Here is a 25699-nt window from a genome sequence, read left to right on the forward strand (position 1 = left end):
ATCCATCATGGTTTAATCATGTACTACCCAGCATCCTAAATGGCTCCAGCAGGACTCCCACACCATATCACACAAGTAAATGTTTGCTCACCTACACTGGTTAACTGATGACTGACTGACATATGGATTTGAGGCACTCACTGAATCTACGTACTCTTAAAAATGGCTCAAACTCATTCAACTATCCTTCAAACGTCATCATTCGATTTACTGTAAATATAGGTGACGGTTTCAGCTAAGACAGGCAGTGTTGGCAAGCACTTTCATCCCTAATACAGCATATATATACTTAAAGTCCCATGGCATGACAAAGCTCACTGGATAAAATCAGTAGGAATCAATCAGTACTTTATAATGCTAACCAGAAAACATAAATGTACACAGATGCAGAGTGACACTGTTGAAATGGAGCCAACAAAGGAGATCAAAAAAATCAAAGGAAAAATGAGTCAATAGACAGTGACAAAGACAGAGCAGACAGACAGGCAGACAGACAGACACACAGACAGACCAATGAATTAATGTAGAAGATATGCACACATGTGGTCTGACATTATACAGAACATATGCATATAAACTAATGCCACAGAAATACACTCTTTTCTAAGTAACTGACAACACAGTCCATTTCACTTCCTGTTATCAATTAAATTTCTGCTTTCAGAAGATCACTTTGCCAAATTAGGATAAGTGAATTTTCAACTACGAAAATGCTGGAAATGAACTGAAATTCAGTAAATGACTCGAGAATTACTTATGCCAATATTCATATACACAGTTCCACTTCAGTTTATTCCCAACCTAACACTGAACTGACCCAAGCACAAAATTTCCTTTCAATAGGTTTATTTCTGACAATGGTTTGTGGTTTGGAGACAGAAGGAAACGTGTCCCTAGATCAAGGATTTCTTAAAAAAAAAAAGAAAAAAGGGGGCCGATAGAATTCACTGTCCAGGAACTGTCTGCCTGCCCTTTGAGGATAAATATGTGAAGACAGCGAAAAAGGCTTTGCCACAGTCAATCTGTCACTGGGACAAATGGCAGCGGTTTTAGGAGGGGATCGGGAGACATGAGGCTTAGAGCTGAGAGAAAGAGGTCAACCTGTACAGCAACAAAGCTTTCAGAATCCTACTCAGCGCCTGTTTGATGTTAATGTTGAGTTGCTGTGTTCCAAGTGTAAATCTTTTAACTGAGACCTTGTCATTAATTGGCACTTAGTATTTTTCCCTGGGCCCCCCTCCCTTCGCCCCCTTTGTCTCTCCCCGACTCGTTTTGGAGAATTCCGTGGTGGTGGAGTGTCACATTCCATCTTAGCGCAGCTAAAGCCCCTTGGTTCCTACTGGCTGATTCCATTAATTATACGCCTTTTATTTTTAGGCAGAGCTGTGAGAAATAGCTCTAATGCCCCTCCCCCACTGCCATCCTGTAATTAGGTTAATTAATTACAGCTTAAACCGACTGCTCTCGCCTTAATCCTACTTGAGTATCAAAGAATTCCCCTAGAAGCACTTTCTTTTTCATCAGGACATACACTCTCCCCTAATGCCTCCCCTGTTTCTGGTAAGTGGGCTGTATTAAGCAGACAGGGTCTTAATGGTTCTTTCCTTTTGAAGGGCCAGAGGAGATCTAATGTCCCTTTCCTCTGCAGATCTGGATGGGCGCAGGACGAGGCTGGACGAGCCTGGGAAAAGTGCCTTCCCGACTGGGCAGAAAACGGAGTCAGTGTGGCAGACTCCCTTCCCTCCTACGCTTGTGCTGTGTTTTGATATCTTCACTCAACCAGGGAGATACCAATTTGTTCCACTACTAGCACAGAAAAACTACCTGCTGTGTTCACTGAGCCCATCTTAACTGTGCTTATCAGTAACTGTGAATCAGTAATCCTGCTAGTAATACAGAACTATGAGACTGCCGATTTTGACCAGGAAAAAAAAAGACATTAAAAACTACTTGCGTAGTCCTAGAATGCACTAAAAACCACACTAACTTACTGCACTACGCATGTGGCTGTGGCAGCAACTCACTTGCACATTCTTTACCTGTTAGACAGGAAAAATCGACTTCTGAGTAGAACTGGGTTGATATTGCTCTCATTCATTCTCACTGGAGACAGGAAAAAGCAAGAGTCTATATTTCGGTCATCAGGACGTGTGTGTGCAAAGGTGTTTTCACTCTGTCAGTCATGAACTGATATACTTAGCGACCATCAAAAATGTAAACAACAAAAACAAGGCTGAATTTTAGGTCTACCAAAATAACGGAGAAATCATTCACTCAAGATGAACACGACTAAATAAATTATAGTTAAATTATAGTACGGCAGACTATTTTACCATAAGAGAATTTCTCCCTATAATAGATATCATCCTGAACCATCCTGAAAACGGCAAACACTGACCGACCTAACTAACCAATATGATCTGGTATCTCAAATTCCTCAACATAGCTATACTCATCTTTTCTAAACACAATCAGTTTGAAAAGTGATTTTAACATATCATGATTACGTGGTCAAGAAAACAAGTTCCCTTACACAATGAATGAATTTACATGTCGTAAAAAGTTCCATCTACAGCCTAAACATTCTAATCTGCCACATTAATAGTGAATAAGCACCCTAATTAAACCTTTAAATATAGTCAAACACACTGATTACTTTGCAACATTTGAGCTGATAGTCCAGAACATGGGGGGACAATATAGAATGATGGTCAAAAAATAAACTTCCCACATCTAACTCCTTTATCTGGGTAAAGACTAAGCAGACATTTCCAGCAGGAAAGAACTGTAAATGACGACAGAGAACTTTAAAACTAGGCCAGAATTTTGCAGCTTTCAAGTCTGTGGCACAGTGTGCATTTAGTGGTGTCAAAAAGATACAGATATAGAAAACCGGATCCAAGCTGGAGAGGAAAGGACTGGGAATACGTAATGCATCTCACAAAGCGACTTTCTCATTTACAATCACTCACTGTAATGAGTCAGCGGTCAGCCAGCTCTTGAGAAAAGTTAGCAAGGCGCTCGAGTGGATTACATAAGGCGCTTGCTAAGTGTCTTTCTGACAAACATTTGAAATGAATTGCACCTTGGTGGGAAATGAATCCCATGCCCAGGGAATTGCATTACACCCAGTAGCTGACAACCAAGATCAAAATTTTCCAGCTGCGCAGTAGCCAAGGCTGTGGCCCCCTTTAACAATGAGAGTGAGAGAGAGAAGGCTTCATTTTCCCAGCATTTGAAACACGCATTTGTTGGATAAAAGAGAGGGAAATTAATAGCCGACAAGAGAGAGAGAGGGAGAGAGAGAGAGTGAGAGATGACTGCGATCAGTCTGCCCATTTTTTTCGAAATAATGACCAAAGACATGAGAGATCTCTCCATTTTGCCGACCAAACAGCAAAATCAAGCAAGCATCACAACCTGTTTCAGATCCAAACTGAACAATTACATATATATGTAAACATGTGTGTGTGTGTGTGCGTGTGTGTGTGTGTGTGTGTGTGTGTGTGTGTGTATAAATATATATATATATATATATATATATATATACACACACATATATATATATATACACACACACACACACACACACACACACATATATGTATATATAGTCTCACATGCAAAAACTATAGCATCACATGGGGCATGGCACACTCTGAAGCTCAGAAACTGTTGGTAATGCAGGGTTGTGAAAATGGCAATTATCTCAGGCACTTCTAGTCAACCTTGCCTGACAGGTCCCGAGACGTGAGATGAGAAGCGTCGTCGACCCAGAATGCCCCCTGTTCACACTTGGAGGTTCAAGTCGCGCCTCCCGCCTGATAGCTGGAGACACTGATCTCCAGATTGCTTTGGGTATGACCGCCGTAGCCTATCGTGCTGCGAGTCAAGCTGGACAGGAATCAGCCTGGTCTCCCCACACTCCAGCACAGATTTAAGCACTGTGAGACTGTTTTAAGTAGTCAAACGCATTCACACCTCAATGATTCGCGTAATGGGCCATCTCCGAGCTTAATGCTGAGCGTTTAGTTCACTTGGGCTTTCATAAATGTTACTCGGCATGCTTAATTTCAACGCTGAGTACTTTTCTTCTTCTCCCATTCAGCTCTTAAAAATCCATTTGGATGGTGATGCCTGTCAAATGCTAAAAAAAAAAAAAACGAATCAGTTTCTCACACATGTATAAAAAGTTAACATGGAGTTTTGCGCCATGATAGACACATTTACTTCCAAAAAATGAACTAAACTGCCGACACAAAGCAATGGGGCCTTTCATTTGGGAAACTAGCCTTAGCTACCGTGTTTAGTCAAGTCAACAGCTGTCACGCCAAGGACCAATGAAAGAGCAAGGAGAGGAGCAGAAGTCAAATAGCATGCATCTATAACCTTCAAAAATGGCCCACAATATCAATATGGTCCTTATCTCGGGCTGAAGGCCAAGAGAAAGGTCACCCACACACAACTGTTTACATAACTGTAAGAAGTCTGTCACGAAGGGAACATATCTGGAGGCAGAGCTCAGTGTCATGACCAGAAATGAGTGCTTGTCTTTGGAAATTAGTTCTTACCCAATGAACATGTCTTTTTTTTTCTCTGGAGAAGCAAAAAGAGGTGAAGCAGGTGTGCTGAGACAGTTGACAGCTCCAGCCACTAGCCTGCAGTTAAGAGGAAGTCAAAAAATTGTTGGCTGGTACAACAGAGTTACTGACATGTTAAAGCAGCAAACAAGCAGCCAGTATGTACACAAAAATGTCAGCTGAACTTGTCAAGGAAAAAAAGCAAAACAAAGCAAGGGAAAAAAAACAGGTACACGAAGCCTGATGGTGGTTTTCCACAATGACAGAACAGATTTTTATATAAAATACAATGTGACAGGTGGATGCAAGCTCGTGACTCACAGCCACTGAGGGCGGTGTTTTTTTCTCCCCCCCCCCCAATATTCACACCCAGTGGTAGGGTCACATCACACCCATGTGGAGATCCAGTTTCACGCCAGGGAAAGTGGTTGCTCCATTGGGATGTTGGGGCACTCTAAGGCAGCAGCCCTCCAGTCTCCAGATCAAAGACAGCACAACTTTTGATCCACCTGCTCCCATTAGTCTCCAGGTCTTTGGAGTTCTGGAGAAGTCCACCTGGTCAAAACATCTAGACTTCATCCATTCCTTTGGCTCTCAACTCACACCCGTCAACACAAGCGCACATGAGGGTCCATTCATGTGTTCAGCTCAGTGCGAAATTTCTTCAAACACCTTCAAACAGCCACTATTGTTTCCACTAACTGATGAAAGATGTCCATTGAAGCCTAATTTGGCACATGTGTGTAAATATGTTGTCATCCTTTACAAAGGAGTCCACAGTTCACCAACTCGACATTGTTATGAAAGTGTCAGCTCAGGTAGACAGTTTGTGGCGGTTTTTAATTAAACTGTCATCTCAGGAGGAAATGCAAGCAATGTTTTCATACAAAACATTCAAACTTGGCGCAACTATTGCCGCTTTGAGTGTAAACACCAGCCCTTTGAAACATTCAGTTCCCCACTTGTCTAATGTAAGGCCAATGATCTCAATTTTAAAAGCAATTAAAAGCCAAAATATGTTTAATATTACAGTGCTCTGCAGTCACAGAGCATTAATATTTCTCCTTGCTTTCATAATCCCTCACAATATGTTTAAATTAAGGCTGTATTCCCACAGCTCGCTGGAATATGGTAAAGAGATCAAAACTGCCTGCTTTATATGGAACATCTTTAACATTTGCTCCGCTCTCTGTGCGTTTGATTAAATGTAACATTTCAAAATCCCCCAGTTCTGAGAAAGGCATTAATCATTGTCTCACAGCTGCTGGCGTGCCTGGGGAGAACACATGCACTCTCTTTCTCTCTCTCTCTCTCTCTCTCTCTCTCTCTCTCTCTCTCTCTCGCTCTTTCTCGTTCTCTCTCTCCTTCGCTTTTTATGATCATAAAGCCCACCCTGGGAGGCCCCCCCCTCACCCCCATTTCCATCCCCCTCCTCTGGGGATGGGTCAGGAAAGTGCCTGCAGGCTTGCCATTTCATAGAGGGGGGCAACAGCTTCATCTTCTTGCATGCCTACTTATGAGCCCTTGTGGTCATCTCCCACATTGTAAAAGGAGGGCTTAAAAAATGCCAATATGCATAGTAAGTACCAAAAAAAAAAAAAACCCCATCACAAACCACATCCAAAGCACTCAAACCAACTATCTATGCTGTTTGAGCTAAGGTATACGATGAGTGACAGCAGACTTCCAGTGAAACAGCAAGTCCTGCAACCACGTCTGCCTGGCCCAGCTACTGCTGATCAGCTCAATCTCGGCACTGATCTCCTCTCACTGCATCAGAGCACACATCACACGCATTATTCATGTTCTGGCTCAGCAACATGAGTTCTTGGGCCAAACTGTTCCACCAAGCGGTGACAAAAAAATTATTATCACGGCAGATCTGTCTGGAACGGAAAGACGATTACGGTCGGCGATGTGCGGCCGACACGTCGTAACGTAAAGGGTTAACGCTACGTATGAAATTAACATGTGCCATAGTGTGTCTGTTAAAATGCGCCTTTTCAAAAGCACGCTGCTTGATTCTTTTTTGTGATAAATCCAACGCCTTTAATTGTGTTTAATTTATTAGTATGTTCCAACCTCAGGCCCATTAAATGAAAACATATTGGTCTGGTCTACAGGAGTTTGCGAGTACAGAACTCCCATTTTCTAAGTAAATTGGAATTTCTTTTTAATTCGCTGGTAAACAATTAGATATGAAACAGATGTAGATGGGCGAATTCAAAGGCCGTCCATCTTCGTTAAAAGACTTAGTGGAGGGAGAGATTAGGACACGTGTGAAGAAACATTGCATAAGACTGGGAATTATTTGAATGTCATTTTAAGGTAATTAAACTTAACAATTTGAGGAGTGCTTTGAGGTTCTGTTCAAGCAGTGGAAGGGGAGTGAGGGGGAGGATGAGAGTGTTTCCAAACACTTTTAAGTCTCTGGGATCAAACGCCCTCTAGCCAGTGACACGTACGAGATTAAAGAAATACACTGAATTAATAAAGGACTCATAACAAGTAACTTAAATACGTAATAAGACAGAAAAGAGGCAGATGAGTGCTGATAACGATAGGCTTTAGGACACATAAATACAAGCAGAAATCATTCAATATCCTGTGAATGAGAGAAGTATCGAAAAAGCAAAGCATGTTTGAGGAGCCTGCCACAGTGCATGCTACGTTATACTTCATACTGAATTAAGATACCGGAGCAACATCACATACAAAGCCCTCAACAGTTTTCACACTGTTCGTACACCATCCGTAGATGATATAGTTTAATGTGAAAGAAAAAAAAAATACAATTAAATAATGACAAGGCTTAAGTGGTTAAACCTATGCATGTTGTGTTTTGTCTTGTCTGAAGCCAGTATAAGAATTAACATCATCATAATGGAAATGGTAAAGAGTAAAGAAGTTTTTCCTTTTTTTTTTTTTTTTTTTTTTTTGAATGACTGCTCTGGTTCTAATATCAGATCAGACATCAGACAAGAAATTTTCCAAGCCAAATATGTCCTTTAAAACAGCTACACACCAGGAGAACCAGAAGCTGTTTTGTTTCTTTTTTTTTTTATTTTCATTTGTTTGTTGTTTTTCTTTTTTCTTCAAATTTTAAACTGAGAAATTGACTGTTCCCCATTACTGCGTAATGTCTTAAGTACAGCTTTGGTGTCAGGAAACATTTAGCTGTCCCTACCGCTGGACGTCCAACGATCACGTCTCAAGACTGCAAAATGAAATCAACAGGGCCGCATGAGGAAAATAAAATTCATTTGATCTCACAGCCAAGTAGCTCCATGATTTACAAACGTCACTATTTTGAATACTGAACTTTTGCTTGGCCCATGGGAACAGGGTTCATGACCTAGTAATATCAAAATGTGCATTATATGTCCACAAATAAAAAATGAAGTTCCACAGCCAGTTAATCCAGTGTGTGTCTATAAGCACTGTGGAAACAGGACAATATTACTACGTGAGGCTGTTGCACATATAAAAATAAAAAACAAAAAAATCGGTTTTACATTACTTCACATGTATTATACATTGTGGGGCTGAAAAGTTTTGTTTAACTAGGCATCTAATAAAGATAATTTGTCTGTAAATGATTCAGGGGGTTTATTGACAGATCTAATGGAGATTAAAGGCAAGATTTGGCAGAAAGAGGGAATGTCTCTTCACAGGCGTTTGCCTTACAGCCTGTCCCGTGCAAACACTAGCCTGGCAGTGTGGGTTCTCAAAAACAGAGCAGAAAGGGAAAGAGAGACAGAAAAAGTTAAAAGGCCGAATAATAAGGAGGATGACTGACAAAGTTAAGACAGAGAGGGAAAAAAAAAAAAAAAACTAAACGAGCAAAAAAAGACGGATGAAAGAAATGTAGCCTTTGACAGAAGTGAAGAGGGAAGACAAGAAGACGCTAAAAGGGGAGCTGAAGAGTGTGACAGACAGAGAGAAGGAAGAGAAGCCCAGTTCTACATCTGTAGTATATAGAGTCCGGGCTTCTGGGAACCATCCTCGTCCGCGGTCCTCTGTTCGAATCAGGTTTTAATATTGCCAAAAAAAATGTACTGCTTTTATGAGCCATTGCTTTGCTGAAATAATACCCTCACTAAATCATAATAATAGCCAAACGTGCGCTCAGTTGAATTTATTGTGATACCTACGGAAATCCATCTCAATCTACAGAGTAAGGCAGGGAGCCCCCTGTCAAAGGCTGTATACACGGTTCTTTTTATTTTTAAAAATCCACGCTCAGCCAAATAATGTCCTTCAAAAGGTTCCTCAATCATTCCTACTTATTCTTCTATGCTGCTGTTCTATTGACATATGTAAACAGAGAAGGGTCTGTGGATGGCTTTATGCTACATCTGTCTTCATTGAAGAGGCTTTGAATTTGGCACACGAAAAAAAAAAAAAACCTGAAAATAATATTTCAGTGCGCTGAGAGTACTATATATACGGCGGGCTTTCAAATAAACTGTTGTAGTTGACAGAGGAGTGCTGTGTTAGGTTTGAACTTTTGAAGGTTTACATTTCTTGTGCCTTTTGCTGTTGAAACTCTCTGAGTACCCTCAGATTTGAAAGCAAAGATCACTTAATGATATCTTAAAGGCCTGGACATGAATCAAGGATGGAAAATTCAGGAATGCCAAGGAAAATTCAGGTTTTAGGTCAAACATGATCTCAAAGTGATCTCTGTGGGCTAAAGTGAGGAAGACAAGCTTCCGTTATACTTAAGAAGGAGATTCTTTTATACATGCTTTGGGCTTTTCCCACATCTGCCATAAAGTGTTTTTAAGTGAAGTGGAGCCACAGTGAAAGAGTTGGATGTTGCTTCCTTCTAAAATCATTCTGTTTTTATGAGTTGACTTCTTTAGCTACCATATTGTGGTATGGACATGGATCAATTTCCATACTCTCATCACTGTGGTATGAAGATGGAACAGTTTCCATAATCTTGTTTTAAGTCATTGGTATTTCCTTGGTATAAGTATGGCAATGTAGACTGAAATGGTTTGAACAGACTGTCGACCTGTGCTGGACTCATCATGGGGATTACAATGAACCATTTAAACCGGAAGCAGGTACACCTCCCATAGCAATGGTCTTCTGAGAGCTTAAACTCCTCACGGTCAACGGCAAAAGGTGACTCACCGGAGTTGCGGCAGTCGCTTCCTTGTTGCGGCACCTGGATGGAGAAAGCCAACAGGTCGGGCGCCAGCAGTGATTCAGGCTTCCGGATTTCATTAAGCCAACGACTCATGTGAAGCTCCTTGGTATCAGATGGGCCCTGAAGCAGAGGAACTAGACGTTCCTTTTGCCCCTCTGCTGCTCCTACAAGGCAAAAAAAAAAAAAAAATCCCACAATTTTAGGAGCACAGCCTGGAGGGGACACACTGTACACTTCCATACATGTGCAGTAAGACAAAGAACATCAGTGTGTGATCTGGCACTGCGTATTATGGAGTATAACCACAAATCAGCCTAAAAGATTTATGTATGTTGTGGCAATCCTCCTGTTGGATCTCTCCATTCTATACAGCAGCCTTCCCCAAAAGCATTCCCAAGGGATCTCTGGTACATTTCAAATGACAGTCAGAAAAAAAAAAAAAAACTTAAAAAAAAAAAAAGAAATTACATCATAACACAAAAACAATGGTCAAGAAAATTATACTGGTTATGTAAAAAAAAAAAGAAAAAAAAAAGGGGGGGCAAAGTAACTGGTAATAACACTCAGTACAATCACATTAGACATTGGGTGATTTCACGTTCATATTATCATATAGTCTATACTAGTTGGTCTTTCTTTTTAGGGAATAAAGCAGTTACTTGAGGAGAGATTAGGGAAACATTGGACAAATTAAGCATGTATTTCAAACTGTGGTTGTAGATATTTGAGCATTCTGTGTACAATTTAGAGCCAAAACCCATCACAAATAGAAAGGAAAATGAGAGCATTGGTGAAAGCGTGTTGATAAAGTGTGATGGAAAACTGAGGGTAATCAGGTCTTATGGTAAATTAGAACCAGAATCAAATCTTTAAGCACTTGTATGTTCTGGCTGGATAATGGCAGGAATGTTGTCCACTTCCAAATGTTCAAGGGCTTACTGCCATATAAAAATGTAATCTAATTATAGTTCAATTTTAATAATAATAATTTTTGTGCACCATCAAAAATGTTATGTTTTTGCGACAACGTGGCTTTAGTCACAATGTGTTGTATGACACTGTGTGCTATGTACCCCTCTCAGCGATACTGCCAAAGAGTGAGAACTATAAACCGTCTGACTACAGACAGTCTAACCGCATTTACATTTTACGTCAACACAATCTAATAACATGAAACTGACAAATAAAAACAACGTTAAGGTGGCTCAGAAAAACTCAACACAAGATACATCCAAAAAAAAAAAAAAAAAAAAATCCTACACATTCCTCACAGGGACACAGGCAAGGGAGACTGAACGAGTGAATGTGTAAAGGAGGGAAAAAGAGACATATTCTCCCACACAGGCTGTAAAGTTTTAACAGGGCACAGCTGCACACACCTAGGGTCCTGGCGCAGACTTTTACTGCTCCCACCGTCCCTGAGGCACACCGCACTGTTGCCCGGCGACAGAACTTGAGCTCCACGCTTTGGACCGTGCCCTCCAAAATGGGTGCTGGACTAAACAACTTTGCACCTGGAAGGGAGTTAAAAAAAAAAAGAGCAGTCAAGTATCACACCACATACACGCTGCAATTTAAATAGTCTGAGGCCCACTGTGTCACATGTTTCTGATGACGTTTACCTTTGCGTCATCATTTCTAGTGCTGGAGAGGTTTCATTGTATTTTGTAGTCTGCATTCTATGGAGAGTATCTAGTTAGAAAGTCAATAGTTTTGCCATTTTGCTCATCTAGAATTTTACAGATCGGAAAGTTAGAGGATTCTGATATTGTGATGTAAGTTTTGAGCGTACATTCTGACTCTCCAAAAGAATCACATTGAAATACCTAATAAGCAGCAGAACACTGAAGTGCACTACTGATCAGACCCAGCCAAAATTGTGATCATCAGCTATCTCTGTCTGCAACCACAGGCATATCACAACACCACATCAGTCAAATTCATTCAAATATGTGAACAGCATTGGAAATAACTGAATTCTGATACCAAAATGAGGTCCAAAAAAACATCACTGCTTGTTTGAATTGAGGGATCTCAGTTCTGCTTGACTAAAAGACACACACACATGCACAAACACACACAAACACACACACACAAACACAGAAACACACACACACACAAAAAAAAAAAAAAAACACAAGGGTGCGCACACACATACTCGCAGGAAAACTAAATTATTGGTACCATCTGTCATCATCTTAAGAAGCATCTTAAGAAGGGAAGTTACACACATCCTGAGTGTCCAGTGCACTGCACGGATCCTGTTCCACTATAAATTGGTCTCCTGATGTATTTCAATGTGGGAGTATATGTGCAGACAGGGCTAGCCAACACAGAGGGTGGTGCTTTTATTTGATCATATTTTTTATCTCACTGGACACAGGCCATATACCTATAGAGATGATGTTGCAGGATGCTTAACAGAAGGGATTTTTTTATGCACTTGATATTTCATAAAGAATACCAGATTCCAAAAGGCAAGAGGGTAGGCCATGTAGAGGACAGTTGTCTGAAGCACATTCTTACTACATAACAATGCTCAGTATGTTGTTCACAAATCACACAAATCAAACATCAAATTGTAGTTTATTAATTCAAAGTAACATTTTGGCTTTTTATGGCTTTTCAGTTGCCACACACAAAAAAAAAAAAAATATCGCACAACAAGAAAGTTTCATCACTGATCACTAACCTATGAAGTGCATCTCTCCAAGAACGGTCAAGAAGTCTTGAATAAGCAGGTATGAACTGCCTGTGTGGGGGTCTGTTTACCCTGATTACACACTAGGACATAACTATGCATCAGTTTTAGTCCTACATTGAAAGAAGATGTCATACTTAGAATGAGATGTGTGGTAAATGATGTCATGAGGTTTTGACAAAAGAACATGAGCAGGGCCAAACTGGCATGAGACAGAGAGACAGAGAGAGAGACAGACAGAGAGAGAGAGAGAGAGAGACAGAAAGACAGAGATTGGCTGCAAGTGCATCCATTGAGCTGGCAATGGTGTGGAAATCGAAAGAGAAACTCCCGACACCACCTCATCTGGACTGCTGGATATCTTTTGCAAGGTTGAGATGCTTCATTTTAAAATGGAAGCCGGTAGAGAACAGAGATGGAGTTTTTAAACGGTGGTAGCCTAGGAAGAGGTCACAAAGGAAAGCATGGAAAGTATTTCAGAAGGGGATGTAACAAAATAAATTAAATAAATAAATAAATAAATAAAGCTAATAAATAACAGCTATCGACATTGAACTAATAAAGCTCAGAACGGTGCTGCCAAAGCGGGGGTTTGGGCACCAAGCCCTTCTGAAGGCTCTGCAGTTCATTATTTGGAAACAGCTTTTGGAGCTGCTCCCAATCCAAGCTGTGTAAAAGAGACACAGGAAATAGGCGCAGGTCTGACATCTCTTTCTCCCTTTTCTCATTGCTTTTTTTAGCCCTCCAGCTGCTGATGGACAGATCTGTCGTTGCCAGGAATCGGCCCAGAGGTCCACGCTCTGGTTCTAAATGGGCTCGAATGGTTTAACTTGGTTAAAGAGCTGACCTCTCATTATGACTTTCATCTTTGAGTCTGCTCCCCCGGGGTCCTCTACATCTTTTTTTTTTTTCTTTTTTTTTTTGTTTTACAAAAAGGAAGGATGTTAACCCTTGGTGAGAATTACAAGCAATTTGGAAAAATGGTTTGCACTGGGTCCTGAAAGGATTAGTCATTAGCCATTTGGTTCACCTGTGCTTGGTCATGGACTCCTGTGAGCCAACCCTTACCAAAACACAGTCACATGCCAGAGATGGATGTTCCCACAGGCTACACTTGCAGTAGCCTCTATGAGGTTTTGTTTTTTTTTCCGGCCACTGCTGCTCAAGGGTTGCTGAAACTTGACCTCCTGTTAAGTCTGAAATGGACTGGACCGTGACAAAACAGAAGAACATAGAACCAAGAACATGCAGCCAACACATTAGCCTACACCTAACCTTACACAGAGCCAAGACCTTTAACTCCTACTAGGGCGAGACCAAACTTACAGCATTTCAGTAACTGAGCTCATCCAATCAACACATCTAAATGGCTTTCTTTCCTCAACTCCTTTCCTTCCCTAAAATGAATGAGCCAGAGCGAACAGTCATTACTATAGTAAGATCTTTATTAGCGGCCCACATCAATCACTGAAGTATCTCACAGTTCCACCTGCTCCGAGTGGTCTTTTTATGAATGCTGTGGACAGCTGTTGCCCATTCTCTTAGAGTGGGGGACTCCAAAAAAAAAAAAAGAGAGAGAGAGAGAGAGAAATACTTGGGGACAAACAGAGTAAGCAGTGCTTCGTAGGGAGTGTGGAGCTGCTGTTCATCCGGGGCAGGTGCAGAGGTGCATTAACACACAGCTGGAGGTCATCGGGTCGGCCAGACCATCAAACACTCTGGGGGAAAGGCCTGGGCAGCTGGCCCTGCTATCACCCAGAACCCTTCAAGCCCTGAGAAACACCCCAATGCCAGACTCTGATGAGGAGAGAAGGGCCAGAGAGACTGCGTCTGGGCAGTGGGGTCTTTGGGGGGGGTGGGGGGTTCTCTCTGCATATCGCCACATCTGGGTTGTGTGCATGAATTTGGGAATTTAAGGGACATCTGTGTACTTAAAGGCAACATTTTCAGCATTCCAATGTATGCTGCTTTCTTCTCACTGAGTAACAGCATGGGAACCAATCCACCAAAAGAAGGTGCCCCCACCTGATGTAAGGCTGTTTTAATTTGACTGAACGTCTGATGCTTAAACAAACTAATGCTAAAAGAACTTTCTTGGGGAAACATGATGGCAGTTGTTTTGATTTATGCCATTGTGCCCAATTTGAGTGCAAAGATAAGTCTACATTATGCTGCATTTTAGGGATATTGCTGATCACCTCATGTATGCTTAAATATAGAAACAGGCATTGTAGCAGATTGACAACTGAAAGTATTTAACAGCACTGCTTCCTTGTGCGAGATGCTGATGTCATAGTCCATAGGTAGAGGGGAAATGGATATATTTGCCTGCCTAAATATGGAGACATCAATATGTGGTCCAGGATAAACACTGTCAAAGGCTCGTCCAGCCAAATGGATTTATCATGACTTGAATACATGTTTGAGTCCTGTGGCACTCTCTGTCTGGCTTAATGCTTCAGTGGAACTCTTGTGTCATCTGGGGATTCTGAGGTAAGCAGGTACTCAGGGGTCAGCTGGCATTTTTTTGGACACGTCTCAATAATGTAATAGTGCTCATCATGTTGCTGGATTCCTGAATTGGAGCCCTGGTACAGTTACAACATATTAAACCTCATTTAAGAGCTAAATATACTGCATTACTTTCTGTGACAGGAAAAGATTACCCAACAATTCCATCTTAAACAGTTACCATTTGTTTCTATTTTTTTTTTTTTTTTAAAGAAAAAAAAAAATCACTTTGTGCATACAGCGCTATGGGTGGATACAAGCAGCGAGGAATGCCCAACGACGGTGACACACGACAGCATTGATCGCTCGTGATGAAGGGATTACATCATCCACCACATGTGACTAAGAATCTTATGAACCCATCAACAGACAGTAAACAATGGTCCTCCAAACTCTGTATGCACAAGCAAACCAAGCTCATTGAAAAACCAATGCGTTTCCAGGAGAATGGGAGGTAGACAGAACACTTCTGTTCCCCATCATGCCATTCTCCTGTCAACTCACTTGAGGGAGAGACACAAGAGTCTGGATCAACTTAAAACGTCATCATCCTACCCTTCAAAAAAAAAAAAAGGGAAAAAAAAGAGAGAGAGAGAGAGAGACCCACTGCAGCTCAATGAAATGTTCACTGAAAAGACCAGGTTCACGTCGCCGGTAGATTTATTTGGTGATTGTCTAATGCTGACGCGACACCTCTTATTTCAAAAGGTTACATTTAAATGAGAGGCCCCACGTCTTTTTTTTTTTTTTTCATGCTTTCTATTTTTGCCCTGATGTCAATCTGGGAGGCAGACAGGCAGACATTCCTGCTTACCCAGTGAGATACCTCTTCAAAGACAAAGTGAGTCTGCAGTGAAAGGCAAGGCTGTGCAGCAACACACATTTCTGGCTTTTGATTAAGCCTCTCATCTTGCCACTGACAGTTGTGACAACCACAGACCACTACTTAGCTGAAAACCCTTCTCTTCCATTTGCTTTGTAGAACAATAGAGAGGAATATTAAAACAGTGCCTTGAGAATGAAAGCAGAGGCCTACACAAGACATGTCAAGTCAGTTTACGAATGCTTGTCTGAAGTAATACAGGGAACAATTTATATTTTTGTGCCAGCTTTGCCCATCACAGCTGATCTGAGAACAGCAAGATGAAACATTAGATTCTCTGTTATGACTCATGGCAACCTCTGTTCTCCCAAACAGCTGCACAGACTCGAGCCAGGAGGGCAGGAGGGAGGCGATCTCATAACGCTAGCCGGCATGAATTAAGGCGCGTAGCAGGTATCGGCTTTCCAGGCCGATGGAGCAATAATATGAAAATCAACACGTCGGTTTCCTGCAGTACCAGTTGGCCAATATGAGTTCTTATCACACCCAGGCGACACAAGAGGATTAGTGTCAACCCCTGAGCTTAGAGTCAGCCCCGGTTCAAAATATGACAGCAGCGCTTTTCTTCATGTGGTCCAAAAACACATAAAACATGTTATCAACAAGTATTTTTAAAAAACGGCCCATTTGTTTTGAAACGTTGTGAATATACAACATATGTCATGTTAACAGAACTCTGTCCGGGTCTTGTTTCTTCACTCTCAGCTCTGGTCTCTTGTGTTCCACAAGGCACTGAAAGGAAAGGCCTGTTTTAACATCAGGAGTTTAACAAGAGCAAACACGGGCGCCCAACTACTACAAGCAACGGAGTGAGAAAGATTATGCAACGACAACATACTGTGTGCTTCCTATGTCAACAAAGCTTTTCCAATCACTCTTTTTTAAATGGAGGTTTGAGCTCTTCAGAGGGCCTGAGTAAGTGTGCTGTGTGCAGCTAGAAGGGCTATGGACTGACCAAAACCCAATTAAGTGCAAAAGGTGGGTTTAATAAAAGGTTCCAGCAGGCATTGTCTGTGTTTTCAGAGGTGTTCTTTAATCACTTAAAAGTCCACACTCCCCCATCCCCCTTCCCAGCCCACTCTGGCCAAGTTCCATCAGGCTCCCCATCTGGGCAGCTGGCCACTGGCGATCACGTAGCAGTCATGCTAAAGATATGTCACAGCTCGTATATCAAAACATGCAGCGGCTGCACCAGAACCCCCGCAAAAACCATCACCAGAAGCGCCAGAGCCTTAACCCACGTTGTTTCAAACTCCGCTTCCTCTCAGTGGTCAGCCGAAACCCGCCAAGTTAACGGTGAAAAGAGTGAATTCTGCATCTGCCAAGTGTGTTGTGAGCAGTAATAGTGTTAATTTCAAAATATGCAGAAATATTTTCAAGACATTTTTTCAAGACCCCCAGTGGCTCCTTATGTTTTCCATGCAGGAAATTATGGTCTGAATCATCTCAAAGCAAGACACCTGATCACTAGCATTAGTTAACCATAATGAAAATTCTGGCATCCAGTGACACTCCAGTCATACTGACGCAATTACACAGAGTGCTTCATCTAAATCAGCTAACATCAGCTGTTGGCTCTTTACAGTGACGTTGTTGGATGTACACGCCCGCTGCAGATACCCTCCAATTTTACTACCGTTAGATGCTGACAGCATTTCATGACTCTTAATTTCAAGTAGAGTTGGTTCTACATATTTTGTACCCTTTGAAAGATTTTTGCTTGAAGTCAGATGTTACTTTCTAATTCCCAAAGGGCAAATTAGAGGGAAAAAACCAATCAAATGAAATGAGGAATTCTAATGTTGGCCAAGTTTAAAAGGAAAATACAGCCTCACCATATATCTTTTATAATGAGTTTTCTGCAGCCCTATTTTTTTGGAAGATCTTAGTGTTGTCTCAGTGGTTTATAGTAATGTCATGGATGGCCGTGGAAGACATGGCTACTTAATTATGTATGATCAAGGATGCACACAGTGAAGCAGCCGAAATCCCAGAGCATTCACTCCCTGCTGTCTCATACTCTAATTGCTGACTAAGAAACTTGTATTTTCCAAACAGCAGACTTGCAACCATCTGTGCACTCAAAGAGTGTCTCTGGTGTAATATTTGCGGTAAGTTAAAAGCGCATTTTTCAGATAAAAAAAAAAAAGAGTCTGAACTCTACAGTATACAGGAGATCTGCAAGAATGAAGATGAATAAGTCCAAAAATAAACTGTCCTCAGAGGCCAGGCCATCATAAAACTATATATTTGTGCTATAGGTCCAAACTTTCTGAGACGATTAGAAGTCATGAACACACTGTTAAGCTGCACTCTGAGGCATATCTTGAGCCAACAATAGACAGAAAAGGAATAAATGAGAACATTATGGAGACAACAAACATCTTTTATTTCCCTTTTTGACTCATTGTTACACTTGCTGGCCACTGCTTGCGGGTAGGTGCCTGTGACAGCCAGACAGACAGTGTGACAGAGAGCGTTAGAATGAGTGTAAAAAAAGAGAGGAAAGAGGGATTAGGGAAGTAAACAGAGAGTGGGGAGTTAGGCAGATGCAATCAAAAGAAACAGCGGCAGACTGAGGTAAAAAGAGAGGATATACAAAATTATAACTCAACCAATATAACAATATGAATGTCTCCTTCTCGTTTAGTTGAACACTGCAGATCTACCACGCCATGATACTGTTATTTAGTACGTGAGATTAATCTTTAAATTGTCTGTGATCTTTCGTACAAGAAGAGAACATTCCGGACCAATCGCATTTGTGCAAAAATAGAATCGCTCACACATTCGCCTGACTTCAGAGTGTCCCAACCTCTTCTCACATATATATCTAGTGTGTTCTGAGGACTCTTTGTTGAGCTGCCAAGCTACAGTAATCTTTATCAATTGTCACAAATATAATCACAGATCTGAAGTTTTAGTTCCTACAAAATGTTCTGAAGATAAGAACACTGTTTGAACCTTGAAGTTCGTATAAGTAAGAGAGTATATGTGTGTGTGTGTGTGTGTGTGTGTGTGTGTGTGTGTGTGTGTGTGTGTGTGTGTGTGACCCCCCCCACCACTCCCCACCCCCCATATGTTTCTTTCCAACAGAAATATTCTTCTGCTGCAAAGTGTGAAATAATCTTTCTAAGTTGCTCTAGGCGTGAGGGACACTGACTGACTGTTATCAGCTATGCCACAATATGAAACACCTTTTTATACTGAAACTCTAACATCAAAAGAGGCAATAAAGAAGGGGCAGAGGTAAACTACATTTGGAAGAATTTTTAGAAGCATTCAAACATTGAGGCCTTCAAGATCTAACATACGCTTCTTAGCTACACACTAGTGAGGAAGGGACCTTTGAGCATCTACAGAGAGTGTCCTTCAGAACTACCAGATGCAGCGGCAACAACAATTCTCATCCAGGAGATCCAAAGCAGCAGCCATACCACAAACACTTTTACTATTCGAGACCCTGAAGTGGTTTCATGTCATCAGCCTACACATACACTATATAGTTACCACATTTTACATGGATTGGCCCTAATGTCTGTAAAATAAACTGTGGACACTTAAGCTGGCTTCTACTCGCAAGCCGTTGCTCTGAGGGGTTTCCCGCTGGCTCTCTTCCCCATGCTCTGAACTGAGTGGGAAGGCGACCAGTTCCAGGGGCCAGGACCAATCAAGACGTTACTATGCGGACATAACTGCTCTCACCACAGAAACCATAACTGTCTTGCCAGGGCTAACTGTGCAAGCCTCGACGGCTTGTGTAGTAGGCTAGGATCAAGAGTCTCTCGAAATCCCCCAAAAAAGGGAAGAGCAGCAGGTGCTTCAACTTACTTTGTGTTTTTTTTTTTCTTTCTTTCTTTTTTGTTTTGTTTTTTTTTTTTGCTTGTTTGTTTTTTGCATCCATCTTGAATAAGTATCCCTTACTAATATTGTGAACTCTCTCCCATTCACTATTTATCTGTTAAACTATACTCTCTTCCCCCCTCTGCTTTAACCTGCCTAGGGATTTTTTTCTTTGCTACCACACATTCAACTGTTTGTCAATGTTGTCATCCTAACAGCATCCAAGAGAAGGGAAGCATAGCAGGAGGAATATTTGACTTCACTCTACGGGAGACGGCTTTAGTAATTTGGCTGAAATACAGCTGCAGAAAGGTAGCTTTTGGCCAGGCTCTCTGTTGACAACGTACCAAACAACATGATCCTAATGATTTGGAAAATCCCAGGGTCCTCCAGAGAACTATCCATAAGCTACCGTCATGAGAAACGCTACTGTTTTATTGAATACAGCTCTATTTTTCCTCCTTTTTAACAGGGTTGAATTTATTATTTCACCATAAAGGCATCCCAGAGGATATAGAGCGTAAAATGGTGGGTGAGTTAATTTGCGCGTGGCTGCAGGTCCTCAGTTTCATGCTGAGAACGATGAGGATGCAGGAGGACTTATGTTCTAGGTCGTCTGTGTTTGCCCGAGCTCTGTAAGCAATTTGCGGGCAATGCCAGCAGGTTGGCATGCCTTTGGGAAGGGAGGAGAGCTCTGATGTGTAGTCGAGCCAGGGCCCAGAAAAAGCTACGCCAATGAAACATTTTAAGAGCTGGCTTGTTACACTTCTGCTTAATTTATGATTAAGAAATACAAAGACTCACTTCAGCGTTGAAAACAAAACAAAACACAGGTACTGTATTTCACATAACTAAGTGAAAAGGGAACATAAACAAATACAGAAGCAGGATTAGGAGCAACACTTTATCTGGCACGGACGCAAACTTTACATGTGTGGGTAAGGGAGAGTAGTCTCCCCTTTGGTGTTGCTGCTTACATGATGAAAGAGAGAAACAAAAAAAGGAGAGAAAACAGAACAAAAGCGGAGCAGAGAAGGGAACAGACCCAATAAAGTGTTACCTGACACTTTGTAGACCTCATTGAGCAAGGCTTCATTGATCCCTGGGGAGGCTCCATTTCCCAGACTGTGGGTCCAGCTCTGGCAGATCGCTTGCTGCAGCATCGTCTGGGCTCTGGTGGCCTGCAGCGTGAAGTGGGGGAGTTCAAAAATACATTCAGTGATGGGAACCGAAGACCTCTTGGTCCTGTGGGGAAAGCAGAGAGAAATTGGGAGAGAGAGAGAGAGAGAGAGAGAGGGTCAAAGACTTAAAAAAAAAAGAGAGAGAAAGATGAAGAGAGTTGGTTGCTTTGGAAAATCATGCAGTGTGTCTTCAGCTAGAATCGTTATGATTCAATTAAATCTCTTCACACATCATTTGCACAATCCATCTTTTGTCTTGAATAATTGACTGGATATGAAGCATGAGACATGACAGGCAACATTTAGCAGAGAGGACAGATGCTGCAGTAAAGAATCATTTTAACACAAGCATTTCCGTAAGTCTCCTACCTTCCTAGAAGCCAACTACGAGTCCTATAAATTTTTCCAATAGCGTGTCTTTGACTGAGGTCTTCTCACTATCAATGCAACTAGCATGATTTATGAGAAAAGGAGTACATCATAGAAACTTGATCGTGAAAATAATACCAAGCCATTTAACATTTCATCCACTGCTGAGAGTAATTGTTCCATTTGGATTTCTCAGAGCCATGAGTAGCAAGATAGCTTCGTGGGTGAGGTAACAGCGCTGTCAAACGCTGTCCTGCGGGCCTCTGACAGTTTATGCCTCGCGGGGAAAGCACACATTTATCTTTTACAGCAACGGGAGTCCTGCTACAGGCAGGCTGAAAACGCATACGTTTGCTTAGCCGAGACAGGTTTCTGAGAACACATAGGAAGAGGATGAAATGTCCTTCATGCCGATGCTGTGAGGGTAGTATAACCCTAGCCCAGAGCCAGGTTTGGAGCGCCAATAAGAACTTAGGAAAAAACATCAGAGGCTTAAATTGATGCAGTATTTTTCATCGGCACGGTGATTTCCCTCTTACTGTCTTGTAAGTTAAGACACAAGAGGTTTCCACCAGTTTGGTCCAGAGCTGTTTAGAAAGAACACCTTAGGGAGCCATCTTGAAAACCCTCCCAAAAACCTTCCTTTCCTTTACTTTACTGCATTTCCAAAGAACATTTGTTCTCTCATCTGGCACTGAAACAGGATTCACATTAGCAGTCTGCGTAACTGCCAATAGCCACAGAGAGGTGCATGGGGAACATTCAAAAACAGAAATGGATGCTAATTCTGCGCGGCACAGCAACACATCAGAACGAGTATCCCTCTCTGAGTAATTACGAATCCCTTTTGTTCCATTCTGTCTAGAGTGGAATGTTCCTGGTTCTTTTCGCAGCTCTGCAACCGTTTAACTTCTCTCTTTCTTCTCCTCGTTTTCTCTTTGTTGTGCTCCTGGGTGGCTTTGGGGGGGGGGGGGGGGGGGGTGACTTTAACTGTCTGACAACAGACTGAATCAAGGCTCTCAGACAAATATCAGCCCTTGAGTTGGAGGACAAGATATACAGAGCTCGGAAATTGAGCTTGGCTTCCAATAAGACATTTTATTAACTATCTTCTTCATATGATGAGTTCTGAATGTTCAACCACTGAGCTGTGGTCATATATCTGTCTATGATCTGGTTATAGATCTCGCTTGTGTATAGTTTCCAAGTAGTACCACATATCTTTTCCAAACAAGGGTTCTTCTTTGTCTGTAATCCCAAACTAAGAGACAAAAGATGCGAAAAAGACAAAGCGGCCCAAGAGAATCTGTCGCTTCACCCATTCCACAAGTGCAGAAAATGTGTTTTCACAAGCTCAAGTCACTTTAACAGAGACTGGAGAGGAGCGAATGTTTGCCAGAATCCAGACGTTTTTACAATCTCCAGGAAAACTGTCAACCAAATTTATGCTCCTAGCATTATTAATAAGAACACAACACGCAACAAACATATGCCTCATGATGGGAACAAGAGACTTGATAGATTGTAGGGCAGCTCAGATGAGGCTATGTGTATTACTCATTCATTCATTCATAACTTGAAGAATTGATAATACACTTGCTCTTCTGAGTAAAGAGGGATGTAATCCAAAAAAAGATCTACTATTTTTGAAGACACTTTCCTTTGACACATTAGTGAGTAAGTGACAATGACAATAAGTTCATCATATACTCATCATAAAATACATGTTTATCAACTAACTCATCAACATGACTATTTTTATAATAGCATTTTATATGTTCGTCTACCTACGTGTTGAAAAGCAAACAAGTGCTTACAGAGCCAGGTCTGACAATCTATAACAGTAGGTTTCTTTATACCATGACTCACATGAGCTCAGGATAAATCCATTTAACAGCTGCAACTGCATGCATTTGTTTGTTTTTTTAGAGTAAATATATGAAGGAGAAGCTCCTTGTAAATCCCAAATTTTTATACCAATTTCCTAAAAAGTCTTCACATTCTCGCTTATTCTTTATTGATTTACATCATCTTTTTAATCTTCAACACTAATGAGTACCTTCAGAAGAAAAAGAATATATAAATCTCCAAAAGAAAAAAAAAATAAAGAAAACTTTCAGCACCTGGTTCACCCAAACAAAACCACATCTCCTCATGTATAAAAAATGAAAAACAAAATAATTTCAAATCATGAAGTCCAAGTACAACATTAATCATGCCCTGGTGCTTTTCCTTCGAGACTGTGTAACCGTCAACACATTGCAATACATCTTTTTCATCAAGGTGTCAGAGACAGGCCAGTTGCTGGCATAGGCGCAGACATGAGGAGAGTGGGTCGGCAGGAGGGCTTTGTGATCTGTGTGAAAGGTCAAGGGCTGAAGATCTGTGCCTCGCTAAAGCTACACCAATGCCCAATCCCAAGAGTTCAAAGTCCTGACGAGGGGTCCCAGCTGGTTCTAGGGCCAATACATAGTTGTAGCCTCTGGAGAGAGCTTCATTACACTTGGATTAGGTTGAGAGACGGCTCTCATCAGCAGTCAAAGTATGACGTTTAACTCTCATGATGTCAATCACTGCCACGACAAACTGATGGACAAGCCACCAAAAATGCACAGACACTGCCACCCTGAATCTTCATATAGTGACAGTACATAACTGCCACTAAGATTCAAACATGTGACTATTTCTCTTTCAATGCAGACTATGGGAATGGGAGTAGAAAGTTTGCTTATGTTTTTTATCTCAAATTTCTCACTTAAAGGCACTTTCTGTATAATGTGTAAACAGAGAACAATGATTGAGTAGAATATGTAAAGTATGCTCACCTATCTTCTGTTGGGCTGTATCATTAGACTTATAAAGTATAACTAAGGATATTTTCCTTGATATCATTGTTTCCACATCAGAATAATTAAGGGGTAGGTCTAATCTGTGGGTATCTTTCAAAAAGTTACGACAAAAGATTCAAAATATGTGATGTTTCTCCTCTGCAGAGTGGCACAAAGGACTGTAGCTATCTCTGTTAGATAAACAGCTGTTCCTTTACTGTGAACTGTAAAACACATGTAACTGTCACTATTACATAAAAAGAGAAATACAGATGCATTGCTATTATTCTTCATCATCATAGTTATACTTATTATGGATATAGCTAAGCTCTATTTCAAAACACCTCCAATGTCATTATAAACTAATAAGTCACTTCACAATTCACAAATGTGATGGTAATTGGGTTGTCACATTCAACATTTAATGTTTTGGACTGTAAAATGTACACCACAAATATTAAGTGTATAATTCAAAGAAGTTTAAGTATAACTGGATGTAAGGCTGTCCTTCAAGGGTTAAAGAAAAAAAAAAACGGACCACAATGATTATCCAATAAAATAACAGGCTGAAAGAGACTAGAGATTTTACAGGCCTAAAAAGGTATCAAATTAGCATAATGATGAGTGCCAGAATCGTGTTTTTCATGATAAATGCATGTTGGGCATGCTGACATTAAACAGAAGCTCTACAGCTGAGAGGCAGAGAAATAATGAGGTATTTCACCTACACTGGCACGACTTTAACAGCCTGTAATGCCTCGTAAATCTAACACACTTAACTGCCTGTCTAGCCAGCCTCAGATCAGAATGCTATCAAATCAAGAAAATAACTTATTTTCAAGATGGAAGAATTGGGAATTTATATTTCAGGAAAGAAATCCTGTGGTTGTGATTGGTTTGAATTCACTTCTGGGTTGAATTTAACAGAACAGCCCAGAGCACAGAGTTACCATGTGTGTTACAGACAAGCTCTGAAAGATTTAATGGCATTTAAATTAATGTTAAAAGACGGTTTTATCAACCATCTACACCTGAACTACATGTGAATGACCTGGAAAGAACTTTAGCGAACTTTATGAATTTTTAAAACCAATGCTCCATTAATAAAGCAATTTTGCATTTACGCAAAAACAGCAGTGAGCAACCCAAAAAAAAGTATCCCTGCAATTCTGTGTCACCTCTTTTCATTCCAAACCATGGCCTGTGTTTACCTATGTCAGGTGGCCTTGCCTGGGAAATGGTAACACAGGGACCTGCTACGGGGTTGTGATCGATGCAGGTGGCACCTTTTTCCCCCCCTCCTTTTTTTTTCTTTCTTTCTTTTTTTTTTTTTTTTTTTTTTTTTTTTTTTTACAAGCACCCCATTTCTGCGGGATAACAGGTTTAACAGCCTGGCCAATTGGGAGGCACTGCAGGATCCCTGTAATGTTGGCAGGCCCCCATACACTGCCTTTCATTACTGCTAAGTAGAGTCTGATGCCGCTCAGCCGCACTGTAATTCACTGCAAGAGAAAGTTCATTTAATGGGTCTCGTGCTTTTTTCTGGAAAGTTATTTAAAGATCTTGGGGAGCATTACCTTGTGGGGACTATTTACTCTCTCTGCCACAAATTTCAAGTGGTTCGATGCAGATGTAGGAAAGT

The 25699-nt window shown here is 41.2% G+C and overlaps 1 protein-coding gene across 1 annotated transcript in view; it reads right to left on the minus strand.

The window, feature by feature from the left end:
- vps13b (vacuolar protein sorting 13 homolog B) overlaps window positions 1-25699 on the minus strand; it is a 256450-nt gene that overhangs the window by 172850 nt on the left and 57901 nt on the right. The window contains exons 16-18 of the mRNA XM_030781914.1: window positions 20740-20924; window positions 11121-11255; window positions 9726-9905 (exon numbers count right to left, since the gene is read on the minus strand). Coding sequence (XP_030637774.1) covers window positions 9726-9905; window positions 11121-11255; window positions 20740-20924 — 500 coding nt within the window. The remainder of the gene's footprint in view (window positions 1-9725; window positions 9906-11120; window positions 11256-20739; window positions 20925-25699) is intronic.

The sequence above is a fragment of the Chanos chanos genome, chromosome 8, assembly GCF_902362185.1.
Source record: "Chanos chanos chromosome 8, fChaCha1.1, whole genome shotgun sequence".
NCBI classification, from domain to species: domain Eukaryota; kingdom Metazoa; phylum Chordata; class Actinopteri; order Gonorynchiformes; family Chanidae; genus Chanos; species Chanos chanos.